The 12483-nt window shown below is 49.6% G+C and overlaps 1 protein-coding gene across 1 annotated transcript in view; it reads right to left on the reverse strand.

The window, feature by feature from the left end:
- BPTF (bromodomain PHD finger transcription factor) overlaps positions 1-12483 on the reverse strand; it is a 109017-nt gene that overhangs the window by 18451 nt on the left and 78083 nt on the right. Inside the window, exons 20-24 of the mRNA XM_082272102.1 lie at positions 12257-12408; positions 10323-10452; positions 8469-8683; positions 7314-7542; positions 2770-3707 (exon numbers count right to left, since the gene is read on the reverse strand). Coding sequence (XP_082128228.1) covers positions 2770-3707; positions 7314-7542; positions 8469-8683; positions 10323-10452; positions 12257-12408 — 1664 coding nt within the window. The remainder of the gene's footprint in view (positions 1-2769; positions 3708-7313; positions 7543-8468; positions 8684-10322; positions 10453-12256; positions 12409-12483) is intronic.

A 12483-nucleotide genomic window follows, 5' to 3' on the forward strand; every position in this document is an offset into this window, starting at 1 on the left:
CTGAGGGTCCTTTCACATGGTCAGCGTCCGACGAGGTCCGTTCTCTGCTCAGCGGGGGATCGATCCGCCGATCCCCGCTGAGCAGGCGGATGACAGCTCAGTCTTTGCTCTGTGTGCGGAGACGGAGCTGTCAGATCCCCGCTGTCCTCTTTGGGGGAATCGGATGAGAATGGACCGCCTGTCCGTTCTCATCCGATCCGATGGAGGGATGGAAAAAAGGGTTTCCTTCCGTCCGGATTTCCCGGACAGGATTGGAAGCGGATAGCAGCGGGTGTCAGAGGAGATGTCTCCGCTGACATCCGCTGCCCCATAGGGATGCATGGAGCATCCGATCAGGTCCGCCTGAAAAACTGACAGGTGTATCTGATCGCATCGCCCGTGTGAAAGGACCCTTAGAGCGTTTTTACAGCTGAAAAACGCCTCCTAAAACCCACTAAGTGTGAATTTTTATTTTACAGCCAGAAAACGCCCCCTGCCAAAAACTGCTGATAACAGCCTGTGTGTGCGGGGAGACATAGGAGAGCGTGCCGGGGGGGAGACATAGGAGAGCGTGCCGGGGGGGAGACATAGGAGAGCGTGCCGGGGGGGAGACATAGGAGAGCGTGCCGGGGGGGAGACATAGGAGAGCGTGCCGGGGGGGAGACATAGGAGAGCGTGCCGGGGGGGAGACATAGGAGAGCGTGCCGGGGGGGAGACATAGGAGAGCGTGCCGGGGGGGAGACATAGGAGAGCGTGCCGGGGGGGAGACATAGGAGAGCGTGCCGGGGGGGAGACATAGGAGAGCGTGCCGGGGGGGAGACATAGGAGAGCGTGCCGGGGGGGAGACATAGGAGAGCGTGCCGGGGGGGAGACATAGGAGAGCGTGCCGGGGGGGAGACATAGGAGAGCGTGCCGGGGGGGAGACATAGGAGAGCGTGCCGGGGGGGAGACATAGGAGAGCGTGCCGGGGGGGAGACATAGGAGAGCGTGCCGGGGGGGAGACATAGGAGAGCGTGCCGGGGGGGAGACATAGGAGAGCGTGCCGGGGGGGAGACATAGGAGAGCGTGCCGGGGGGGAGACATAGGAGAACGTGCCGGGGGGGAGACATAGGAGAACGTGCCGGGGGGGAGACATAGGAGAACGTGCCGGGGGGGAGACATAGGAGAACGTGCCGGGGGGGGGAGACATAGGAGAACGTGCCGGGGAGACATAGGAGAACGTGCCGGGGGGGAGACATAGGAGAACGTGCCGGGGGGGAGACATAGGAGAGCGTGCCGGGGGGGGAGACATAGGAGAGCGTGCCGGGGGGGGAGACATAGGAGAGCGTGCCGGGGGGGGAGACATAGGAGAGCGTGCCGGGGGGGAGACATAGGAGAGCGTGCCGGGGGGGAGACATAGGAGAGCGTGCCGGGGGGGAGACATAGGAGAGCGTGCCGGGGGGGAGACATAGGAGAGCGTGCCGGGGGGGAGACATAGGAGAGCGTGCCGGGGGGGAGACATAGGAGAGCGTGCCGGGGGAGACATAGGAGAGCGTGCCGGGGGAGACATAGGAGAGCGTGCCGGGGGAGACATAGGAGAGCGTGCCGGGGGAGACATAGGAGAGCGTGCCGGGGGAGACATAGTAGAGCATGCCGGGGGAGACATAGGAGAGCATGCCGGGGGAGACATAGGAGAGCATGCCGGGGGAGACATAGGAGAGCATGCCGGGGGAGACATAGGAGAGCATGCCGGGGGAGACATAGGAGAGCATGCCGGGGGAGACATAGGAGAGCATGCCGGGGGAGACATAGGAGAGCATGCCGGGGGAGACATAGGAGAGCATGCCGGGGGAGACATAGGAGAGCATGCCGGGGGAGACATAGGAGAGCATGCCGGGGGAGACATAGGAGAGCATGCCGGGGGAGACATAGGAGAGCATGCCGGGGGAGACATAGGAGAGCATGCCGGGGGAGACATAGGAAAGCATGCCGGGGGAGACATAGGAAAGCATGCCGGGGGAGACATAGGAAAGCATGCCGGGGGAGACATAGGAGAGCATGCTGGGGAGCATTGGGCACGTTACCAGTTTCACCCTAAAAATGGGTGAAACCTAACACGCTCCCAATGGTGAACTTATCCTTTAACTTTATTGCTATCCAACAAATTCCTTATGTGAAAGAATAGGTAGGTGAAGGGTCCTAATGGAGATATCAGGGGTCTATTACACCTCCAATGTCTCTCCTGCCCTCCACAGCAGCTAATCAAGCAGAGAACATGCCCCATAAAAGAAAATGGGTGCCTCTAGAGGCACTGGGATCGCTTTTACCTGAAAGCGGATTGCCAGCAGTAAACAAATACCAAGCGTATAGCTGCTTGTTTTAACCCCTTGAATACCAAGACATTTATAAATGGTCCTTGTCTGCGGATTTCAGAAAGCTCACACAAGAGTCTGCTTCAATCACAATCTGATGAGTGCTGCCATTTTTGAGATCACATAATAAGCAAGCCCTGATGAAGAGGGTGTGTCTAATCTCCTGAAACGCGTTAGCACTCTTATCTAGTAAAATCTAAAACAATGGATGGTCTACATAACTATTGGTGTGCCACCCTTACGGCTTATAACATATTTGGACTTCTCTCAAGATTTGATGTGCACCCGTTTGTCCCTGTTGCAGATTTTCCAGCAGTAAATAAAACCCTGTCAGGGGTGATTCTACTTCCTATGACTATCCAAAATTAGAAAACCAAGTTATTGGTTGACACATGCTCGAAGCGTTCTCTAATCTATTGCACATTAGACATGGACTCACCTGTTTCTGGATGATCTCGCTCTGGTTGGTGCCCTGCAGACTCTGCTCACGTTTCACCTCCTGCTGTTTCTTCTTTAGCTGTTGCTGTTCCTGGATCTGTTTTATCCTCTGCAGATGCTCCTGAACGCTGGAAGCCTGAACGGTCACCACATTCTGAATCTGGTGGGACTGCGTGGCCCCTGCCTGCTGGATCTGGAGGGGCAACTGTAGTTTGATCTGCTGGGCAATGCCTCCTTGTTGGAGCTGAGCCACCACTTGTGACGGAAGGTGGGAGAGGACCTGGACCTGTTGGTGGAGTTGCGGCATTGTGATGACCTGGGTCTGGGTGGGTTGGATCTGCAGTTGAGCCCGTGACGGAGATTGCACTGTCACCTGACTGGCTGACGGCATGAGAGACTGAGGTTTCGACTGGGCCTGGATGGGCTGTTGCTGAGGAAGCTGGGATTGAATGTGAAAAGAAGCGGGCAGGGTCATCTGGATCGAGGCCTGAGGCTGGCTGACTGCGGGTGACAAAGTCTGAACTGAAGGTCGACTCACAAGCTGAGTCTGGCCTTGTAAGGAAGGTTGAGGCTGCATTTGGACAGCAACTTGCGACAAGCAAGCCTGAGAAGGGACTTGAGCAGTTAAAGTCTTTGCCTCTGCTGACACCGGGGTCTGGACAGGAGCAACTGGCTGCTTTGTCTCTGGTACTGGCTGTGCAGTGCCGACTGACGCCTGAAGATGTTCATTTGCCTGGCTGTCCTCAGAAGTGGCAGAAGACTGTAGATGAGATGTTTGCAGTTGCTGAGGTGTGACCTGAGGAAAGGGCTGTGACTGGGGCGGAATCGTGGATTGATCTGAAGATGGAGCCGATGAACCTGATTGGGATGGAGCAAGTGGAGGCGGCGCTGGCTGGGTACCCTGAGCCACACTCTGCCCTGAAGAAGTCTGCACTGGGGCTGCGGCCACTGGTAAATTAAAAGGTTAAAGAATGCAAAGAGACTTTATCAAACCAAACAGAATGAGGAGAAACTTATAATGAATAAAACATGCCGTATACACCCACACATCATAACCTTAACGTGTTACTAAAGCCTTAAGGGATTTCACCTTAACCCCTTCAATACTGGGCACTTTCACCCCCTTTCTGGCCAGACCAATTCTCAGCTTTCAGCGCTGTCACAATTTGAATGACAATTGCGCGGTCATGCTACACTGTACCCAAATTAAAATGTTATTTTTTTTCACACAAATAGAGCTCTCTTATTTTTTACTAAAAAAAGAAAATAGACAGAACATTTTGAAAATAAGTAATTTTTCTATACTGATGTGCGCTGATGAGGCGGCGTTGATGAGGTGGAAGTTATGGGCACTGATGAGGTGGCGCGGATGAGGTGGCAGTTATGGGCACTGATGAGGTGGCGCGGATGAGGTGGCAGTTATGGGCACTGATGAGGTGGCGCGGATGAGGTGGCAGTTATGGGCACTGATGAGGTGGCGCGGATGAGGTGGCAGTTATGGGCACTGATGAGGTGGCAGTTATGGGCACTGATGAGGTGGCAGTTATGGGCACTGATGAGGTGGCAGTTATGGGCACTGATGAGGTGGCAGTTATGGGCACTGATGAGGTGGCAGTTATGGGCACTGATGAGGTGGCAGTTATGGGCACTGATGAGGTGGCAGTTATGGGCACTGATGAGGTGGCAGTTATGGGCACCGATGAGGTGGCGCTGATGGGCACCGAGGAGGTGGCAGTTATATGCACTGATGAGGTGGCAGTTATGGGCGCCGATGAGGTGGCGCTGATGAGGTGGCGCTGATGAGGTGGCAGTTATGGGCACCGAGGAGGTGGCAGCTATGGGCACCGAGGAGGTGGCAGCTATGGGCACAGAGGAGGTGGCAGCTATGGGCACAGAGGAGGTGGCAGCTATGGGCACTAGTGGACACAGATGGGCAGCACTGGTGGGCAGTACAGATGAGCAGGCACTGACAGGCATCACTAATGGGCACTGATTGTCATGTTTGATGTCATCCTTGTGCATTTATTTTACTGTATTGTAACCAGGCTACTGATCATCAGTGCCCTGATTACTCGTCTTGTACTCCCCTTCGAGGATCAGCTCTCCTCGCCACACACTCTGACAGTGCGGGGCGAGGAGAGCCGAATAACGGCACCTCCTCATTTACATGTGACCGGCTGTGACTGGACAGAGCCGATCAAATGGGTAAAGAGCCAAGTCATTGACACAGAAGGCTTTTTATCTTAATGCAAAGGATGCACCTTCTGCCTTTAAGGTGAAAAACAAATCTGTGCTACAGCTCCCCCCAGACCCCCTCTTTTCCTTACCGGAGCCCATCTGATCCAACAATGTGCACGAGTGCAGCGGTTTCTGCCACGGTCTCTCGTCTCATTGGACAGATGCATAGCAGCAGGGGGGAGCAATTGGGTCCCGCTGCTGTCAATCAACTCAAGTGACATGGGAGCAGGGCCGAGTCCCACTGCCTGTTTCAATGGAGGAAGCAGCAGCGGGACTCGGGAGACACCCTGGACAGGGGGCCCCAGGGAAAGCGGCTTTCCCTGGAGGCAACGGATAAAGAGAAGAGGCCTGGAGTGCCGGTGTGAACCCCAGAAGGGAATCGGGGCTGCTCTGTGCAAAATCATTGCACAGAGCAGGAAAGTATGACGTTTATTTTTTAGGGGAAAAAAAAAAACTGAAGCTTTATAACCACATTCATCAACCGCTTGCTGACCGCCTCATGTAGGAGTACAGCAGCAGAGGCGCTCTCCTGCACTGGATCATGTATCTAGTATGCGATCCGGCACTTCTGGGCAGGCGGGATAGCAGAACCCGATCAGCGAGTGTCGGCCAAAGATTGACCGTCTGCACCCGCTGATCGGTGAACAGGAAGACGGGAAAGAGTAAATGAAACAGATCTCTGTCCTGTCAGCGGAGATATGCCGGTTTTTGTTTCCCTACAAAGCAGGGAATAAAAACTGGCAGGTGCCTTAGTAAAAACCGCTCACAGTGAATGCACCAAGCACTGTGATGCACACATTTAACCCTTTGATCGCCCTAGATGTTTAACCCCTTCCCAGCCAGTGTCATTAGTATAGGGACAGTGTATGTTATTAGACCTGATCACTATACCAGTGTCGCTGGTTCCTATAAAGTGTGAGTTAGTGTCAGATTGCCTGCCATACTATCACAGTCCTGCTATAAGTTGCTGATCACCGACATTACTAGTAAATAAAAATAAATAAAAAAATTCCAGTAAATATCCCAGTTTGTACGCGCATTATAAATTTTGCGCAAACCAATCAATATACACTTAATGATATTTTTTTTATTTTATTTTTTTTACCAAAAACATGTAGCAGAATACATAGACATAAATGTACGAATAAATTTGATTTTAAACTTTTTTTATTGGATATGTTTTATAACAAAGTAAAAAAAAAAATATTTTTTCAAAAGGGTTAATTGTGAGTCTAGGGGAGTATTTTCTAACTGTATGGGGGATGGGCTTGTGAAATGATCAGAGAGACCTGTGTTCCTATATAGAAGGATCACAGGCGCTCTGATCATTTCAGAGAGAAGAACGGTCAGCTGTGTTTACAACATCCGACCGTCCTCTCTTTTGCGGTTGCGGGTGCCCAGCGGCAATAGCGGCTGGCAACAATGGAAGCCACCAGGCCCTGTGGATCAGCATCCTCGCTGCCACTCACCCCCCAGCACCCTGCATGCGACCGACAGAGTTATGTTGGTTCGTGCAGGAGAGCCAGCCTGCCGCGGTAATACTGTGGTGGGCGGTCGGAAACCGGTTAAAGCGGAGTTCCGGGCACAAAAACATTTTTTCAATGAACATACCCCCGGGACAGTCAGGGCTAGTACATTCCACAATGGCTAGCCTCTGATCTGTCCCGGTTTGCACTTACCTGCAAGAAGAAATACTCACTTATAAAATTTCTTCTACAGCGTTGCCATCTCTGTTGTGGGCAGCTGAAGCCAGCGCGATCCTCTTCTGCGTCTTCTTCTCCCAGAATGCGCCTTCACCGGCCCCTCTCGGCATGCCCAGAAGCTGTTTAGCAGGGAATGCGGCGTCGCACCGGAAGTGACGAGCGGGGCCGGTGCCGTCGCATTGATTCCTGGGAGCGATGACGTTCAGCTCCCAGGAATCATTGCAAACCGGAAGTGACAGCGCGGGCCGCGGCCACAGAGGGAGGAAGTGGAAACTAGGGGAGTATTTCTTTCTACAATTACAAGGTAAGTAAAAAAAAAAAAAAAAAAAACAATCCTAACTATCCAATTCCTTTTCAGGTGAAGAAGAGCAAGCGGATGGCCACAAAATCGATTAGGTCGATTTTGTGCCCGGAACTCCGCTTTAAGCAAAAAAAAAAAAAAAAACCTGGTCATGAAGGGGGGGGGGGGGGCAACCTTCGAAAGGGCAAGATTACACCAAAAGACAAAGGAATATGCCAAACTTACACTTCTTTTGCTGCCACCTAGTGGTTTAAAAGCACAGAGGCCGTAGCCGAAATAAGAGACCATTTTCCATGCACATACCTGTTGTGGTGGAGGTGGAAGGGGTCGGTGTCAATGCGGTTGTGACAGTCGTGGTCCCTGGTGGAAGCGGCGTGAAGAGGAACCTCTGTATGGTGCCATTTGGCATTGCGGCCTGCATTAACTGCTGCCCTGGAGAGGGAATAACAGTCACTCCCTGTGGAATGAGCTGCAGCTGCCCGGTGGTCTGGCCCTGACCCTGGACCACAACAGTCAAGCTCTGGTTTCCGCCCTAAATAAAGCAGACACAGAACAGGGGGTGACTGATAGAGAATGAGCAGCAAATCACACACCCTCAAAACAGACACAAGTGGCTTTGACTTCTTTAGATAGCAGCCAGATATATATGCATTGCCTTCTGGGATACTGTGCTCGAGATTACAGCTCCTGTCCTGGATTACAGAGAGCAGCCAGATATATATGCATTGCCTTATGGGATACTGTGCTCGAGATTACAGCTCCTGTCCTGGATTACAGAGAGCAGCCAGATATATATGCATTGCCTTCTGGGATACTGTGCTCGAGATTACAGCTCCTGTCCTGGATTACAGAGAGCAGCCAGATATATATGCATTGCCTTATGGGATACTGTGCTCGAGATTACAGCTCCTGTCCTGGATTACAGAGAGCAGCCAGATATATATGCATTGCCTTCTGGGATACTGTGCTCGAGATTACAGCTCCTGTCCTGGATTAGAGAGCAGCAAGAGCCAAGAAACTAAAAGTGCCTTTACTGAATACAAAAGGAAAGATTCACTACAATTGTTGCACACACAATCTGGTGCAGCTGTGCCTGGTAACCAATCAGCTTCTATCTTCAGCTTTGCCAAAATCTTGAAGCGCATTGGTTACTACGCACAGTTACACCAGTTTTAGTAAATCTCCCCCTAAGCATGTCACTCTCTAGTGTGTGCTCTTCAAAAGTCACATTAGGTTTCTTTTGCTTCCATGCCAAGCTTTCTTTACCCCTAGAACAGTGATGGCGAACCTTGGCACCCCAGATTTTTTGGAACTACATTTCCCATGATGCTCATGAACTATGCAGTGTAGTTGAGCATCATGGGAAATGTAGTTCCAAAACATCTGGGGTGCCAAGGTTCACCATCACTGCCCTAGAAGAACCAATAGGATGTTAGAAATGCTGCCATCCCCCTTTACCTGCTGCTGGGTGAGCTGGGTGAGCTGTGCCATGGTCAGTTTAACCTGCCCGTGCTGCAGCGGTCGCACAGCCTGCGGAGTTGTTGCCTGTGGCTGAGCCTGCTGCACTGGCGTGCCAACCTTCTGCCCTCCACTGGAAACTGCGGTCCCAATGGGCATCGAGGTGGTGACGGGCTGCCCTCGGATGATCTGGGTTACCACTTGCTGGGGTTGACCTGAAAAACAAGAGATAAATGAATGCTCTAGTCAAATGGTAAGGGGAACCAAAATGGTGGGGGGAAGAGGAGCTTTAAAATTCTACCACCTACTTCCAAGATTCTTTTTTATTTTTTATATTTTTAGATCTACATCAGGGGTGCTCAACCTTTTGAAGAGCGCAGCCACTTAACGGGTAACCACTTTTGTGGGGGAAAAAATAATATAGTGCATACAATTGTAGTCATATTGTAATTGAATGTTAATAAAAGTTAATAAATCTGCAGTTGGTAAAAGTTAATAAAAAAGTTAATAAAATCTGCAGTTAAAAGTTAATAAAGCTAAATTTAAATTTAAGCTAAAAAGTTAATAAATCTGCAGCTGCTGTAATTTTCTCAAATTGCAATGCAATATGGCCGCCTGGAGCTGTTCTGTACACAGAATGTATACTGACCACACCCCCAGAAAAATAATTTCCTGCTTGTGTGATTGGCTCACTGATTTTCCCATAAGTCTGCACTAAGATACAAGTCAGATTTCTGGCATCCCCTGCAACAAAAATGTCATTTTTTGGTGAGATCATCCCAATAGGAACACGTCTAAAGGGATGCAGGCCAAGCAGATTTCCTCATTAGAGCCCTGCAGATGCTACAGCTGACTAATAATTATGAAACCACTCCCATTAGACCCACTCAGCACAGAGGAACAAAAAGGGATTTATTCAGAATAACAAAATGTTAGGAATCTGCAACAAAGGTTGTTATAATCCCTGCAATGTAAAGAGATCACCCAGAGGGGAATTAGTTACGCCTTCCGGGATTTGGTATCCGGTCGCGGGCCACAATGAAACTAAATGGTTCAGAATTTAAAAGGTTTTATTTTGAATAGCATAATGAACATTTTCCTCCTGCAGCCGCTGAATGCTCGCGTGGGAAAGAGGAGAAGCCGGATTTCAGCAGGTGGGGGGAGGAATATGAAGAATCGATTCCTGTATATGCCTCCCCCAATGCCCCTCCTGTCCAAGTGTGAAAAAAGGAAAGTGACAGGGAGGTCACATGGGCCAGGGTTACCATGTCCCAACTATGGGGTTTTACTGCCCCCTAAATTGCAAACAAGCACTTAATGTTCTGAGCCCCCCATAGGGCTGCTTTCAGAGTGATGCACTGCGGTTTACCTGCACCGCGGGTGCAGCGAAGTTTGACTGCAGTTTCCAGCGGGCTAGCTGCGATTTGCACTAGACTTCCATTGGGTTTTGCAGGTGTGGTCCATTTTCTGAACGCATACAAAACCTGCAGAATGTAATTGAAGTGGGCTTCCTTGGTTTGAGGTCGCGGGCCTACACATCAGGGGGCTCCGCGGGCCTACACATCAGGGGGCTCCGCGGGCCTACACATCAGGGGGCTCCGCGGGCCTACACATCAGGGGGCTCCGCGGGCCTACACATCAGGGGGCTCCGCGGGCCTACACATCAGGGGGCTCCGCGGGCCACACATCACATAAAGGTGCAAGCTGAAGACCTATTTACTCATTACAAGCAAGGCTTCCTCCTCAGTAATGCAGCACTGTGGTTTTTTACTGTTCCTCCTCTATAAGTCGCTCTCCTGCTGCTGGCTGAACTCTGTTTGAAAAAAACTGTACAAACAATGTGAAAGCATTTACCAGACTGGATGATTCCTTGCTGTACCATCAGTGGAGTCCTCATAATAGGTTTCCCAACAGTGGACTGCTGCAAAGATGGCGTCCTGATCACAGTCATCCCGGCTCTGATCTGGGTCCCTGCGGTTATCACCTGTAAGATAACAAGACTTGGCATAGGTCCAGATATACGTATCACCCACAGAACATCATTTCACACAACTGGAGTTATATCAGAATGCTCTTTGAAACAGAGGAAAGGAGCACCAATGTGTATCGGTGTGGCCCAACGGCTGCCGGTCAGGCATGGCTGATCCTACGAGACCCTCAGTTAGTAAGAAAAAATATATAAAGAAGTGCCTGTTCCCAATCTTTGAGAACCATGTGGGCTACAACTAAATGGTGTCCAGATACATTTTAAATTATAACTTATTATATAAGCCCCCAGGGTGTCATTGGGCTCTCCGGCGCTGCAATGGCGGCATCTAGTGGCTATTGACTGAAACGACGTACAGGTACGTCGTTTCGCACAACACCACCACTTTGCTGCAGTATATATGTGGCGGCGACCAGTCGGTAAGTGATTAAAGTGTTTTTTTGTTGTTATTTATATATTCCACACAATGTAAATACAATACAAAGTGCAGCGCTAAGTAATAATAACTAATACATTGTCACCAATATATTGAAAGTGAAGTTAGTGTAAACAAATTCCTCCGAGAGGGAGTCCAAGTAAAAAAAAATGCTGAAAAAATTGAAAACAGTGTCCTGAAGACTCCAAAACAGGGACTGTAAATCTTCCAAAGCAGTTTATATCATCTAATGGGAACCAAGTGAAGAGCCAAAACCCACAGGAAAGGGATAAAGATGTATGCTCACCGGACTGTGTGGACCCAGGTGCCATATAGCAAGAGGGTCAAACACGCATGGTATTAATCCACAGCTCCCACAGTAATCTTACATGTAATAATAGATCACTGGGGATGGATGACTCAAACCACCAGACACTCCATTTTCCATGTAAAAGATGGTGACTTTTTTCAGATTTAATGATAAAAAAAACAAAAAAAAAAACGACTTTTTCCATCAAAAAAAAAAAATAAATAAATGTGGCCCTTTAAGGCCATTGGGTGGAAGCGACGTCTGATGTTGCTCCAGTCCTGCAAGGGCATAGAGTCACATGGGGGCCATCTTGCCCTCACTCCACTTCCTGCCCAGCACCAGAGAGGATCGGATCGTTTTTCCCCACTACCGACGGTTCCGATAAGCGGGGAAAAAGGACCGGGAAGCGGCAGGAGTGGGGTGGGCACCTCTCCTGCCACCCATAAAAGTGATCCCGTCACAAACCTGCCACTGGGACCACTTTTATAGTAAAGAGGACCACCGGTTCTGTAGGAAAATACTGGGGTTATGGCAGCTATTTGCGGCCATAACCCCGATATTTAATGTCAAAGTAGCAACATAAATACACTGTGGGTGGCCCAGAACTGGTTAAACAAAATATAAAAGAAACATGGAGCAACTTTCAGACTCCAACCTCCTTTAGGTAGAGCCTACATATATATATATATATATATATATATATATACACACACACACACACTCACATAGATACACATATATATATATATATATATATATATATATATATATATATATATATATATATATACATACACACACACACACACACACATACATATATATATATTATACACACACACACACATATATATATATATATATATATATATATATACATACATACATATACATACATACAGTATTTGCCTGTGCTCTCAGAGGGTATTAAGGAATAATCCAGCTAATCTACAGTATTACACGGACAAGGCTTTCTTACACAGAGCCTGGTGCACCTCTCTTACTTTCAGTAGCTGAAGATTGGGACCTTTTGTAACATTGTTTTATTTAGTTTGCTGTATGAATGAATGAAGTACCTGCTGTGTGGTGGCTGTGGTCACCGCTGTCCCCAGGCTGTTGGGACGAATGGAAACGGTTGCCGTCCGTGGCTGGAAAGTGGTGAAGGTCTGCTGTCCGGCTGTGCTGGTTGGAATGATCCCCAGTACCTTCTGCTGTACCTGAACCACCCCTGAGAGACACGATAAGGAGATCTGTCAGCATGACTCGTATACAATAGAGGGGAAGACAATGTACTCGGTCACAT

Source organism: Pelophylax lessonae, assembly GCF_965119305.1.
Source record: "Pelophylax lessonae genome assembly, chromosome: 11".
Lineage (NCBI taxonomy): Eukaryota > Metazoa > Chordata > Amphibia > Anura > Ranidae > Pelophylax > Pelophylax lessonae.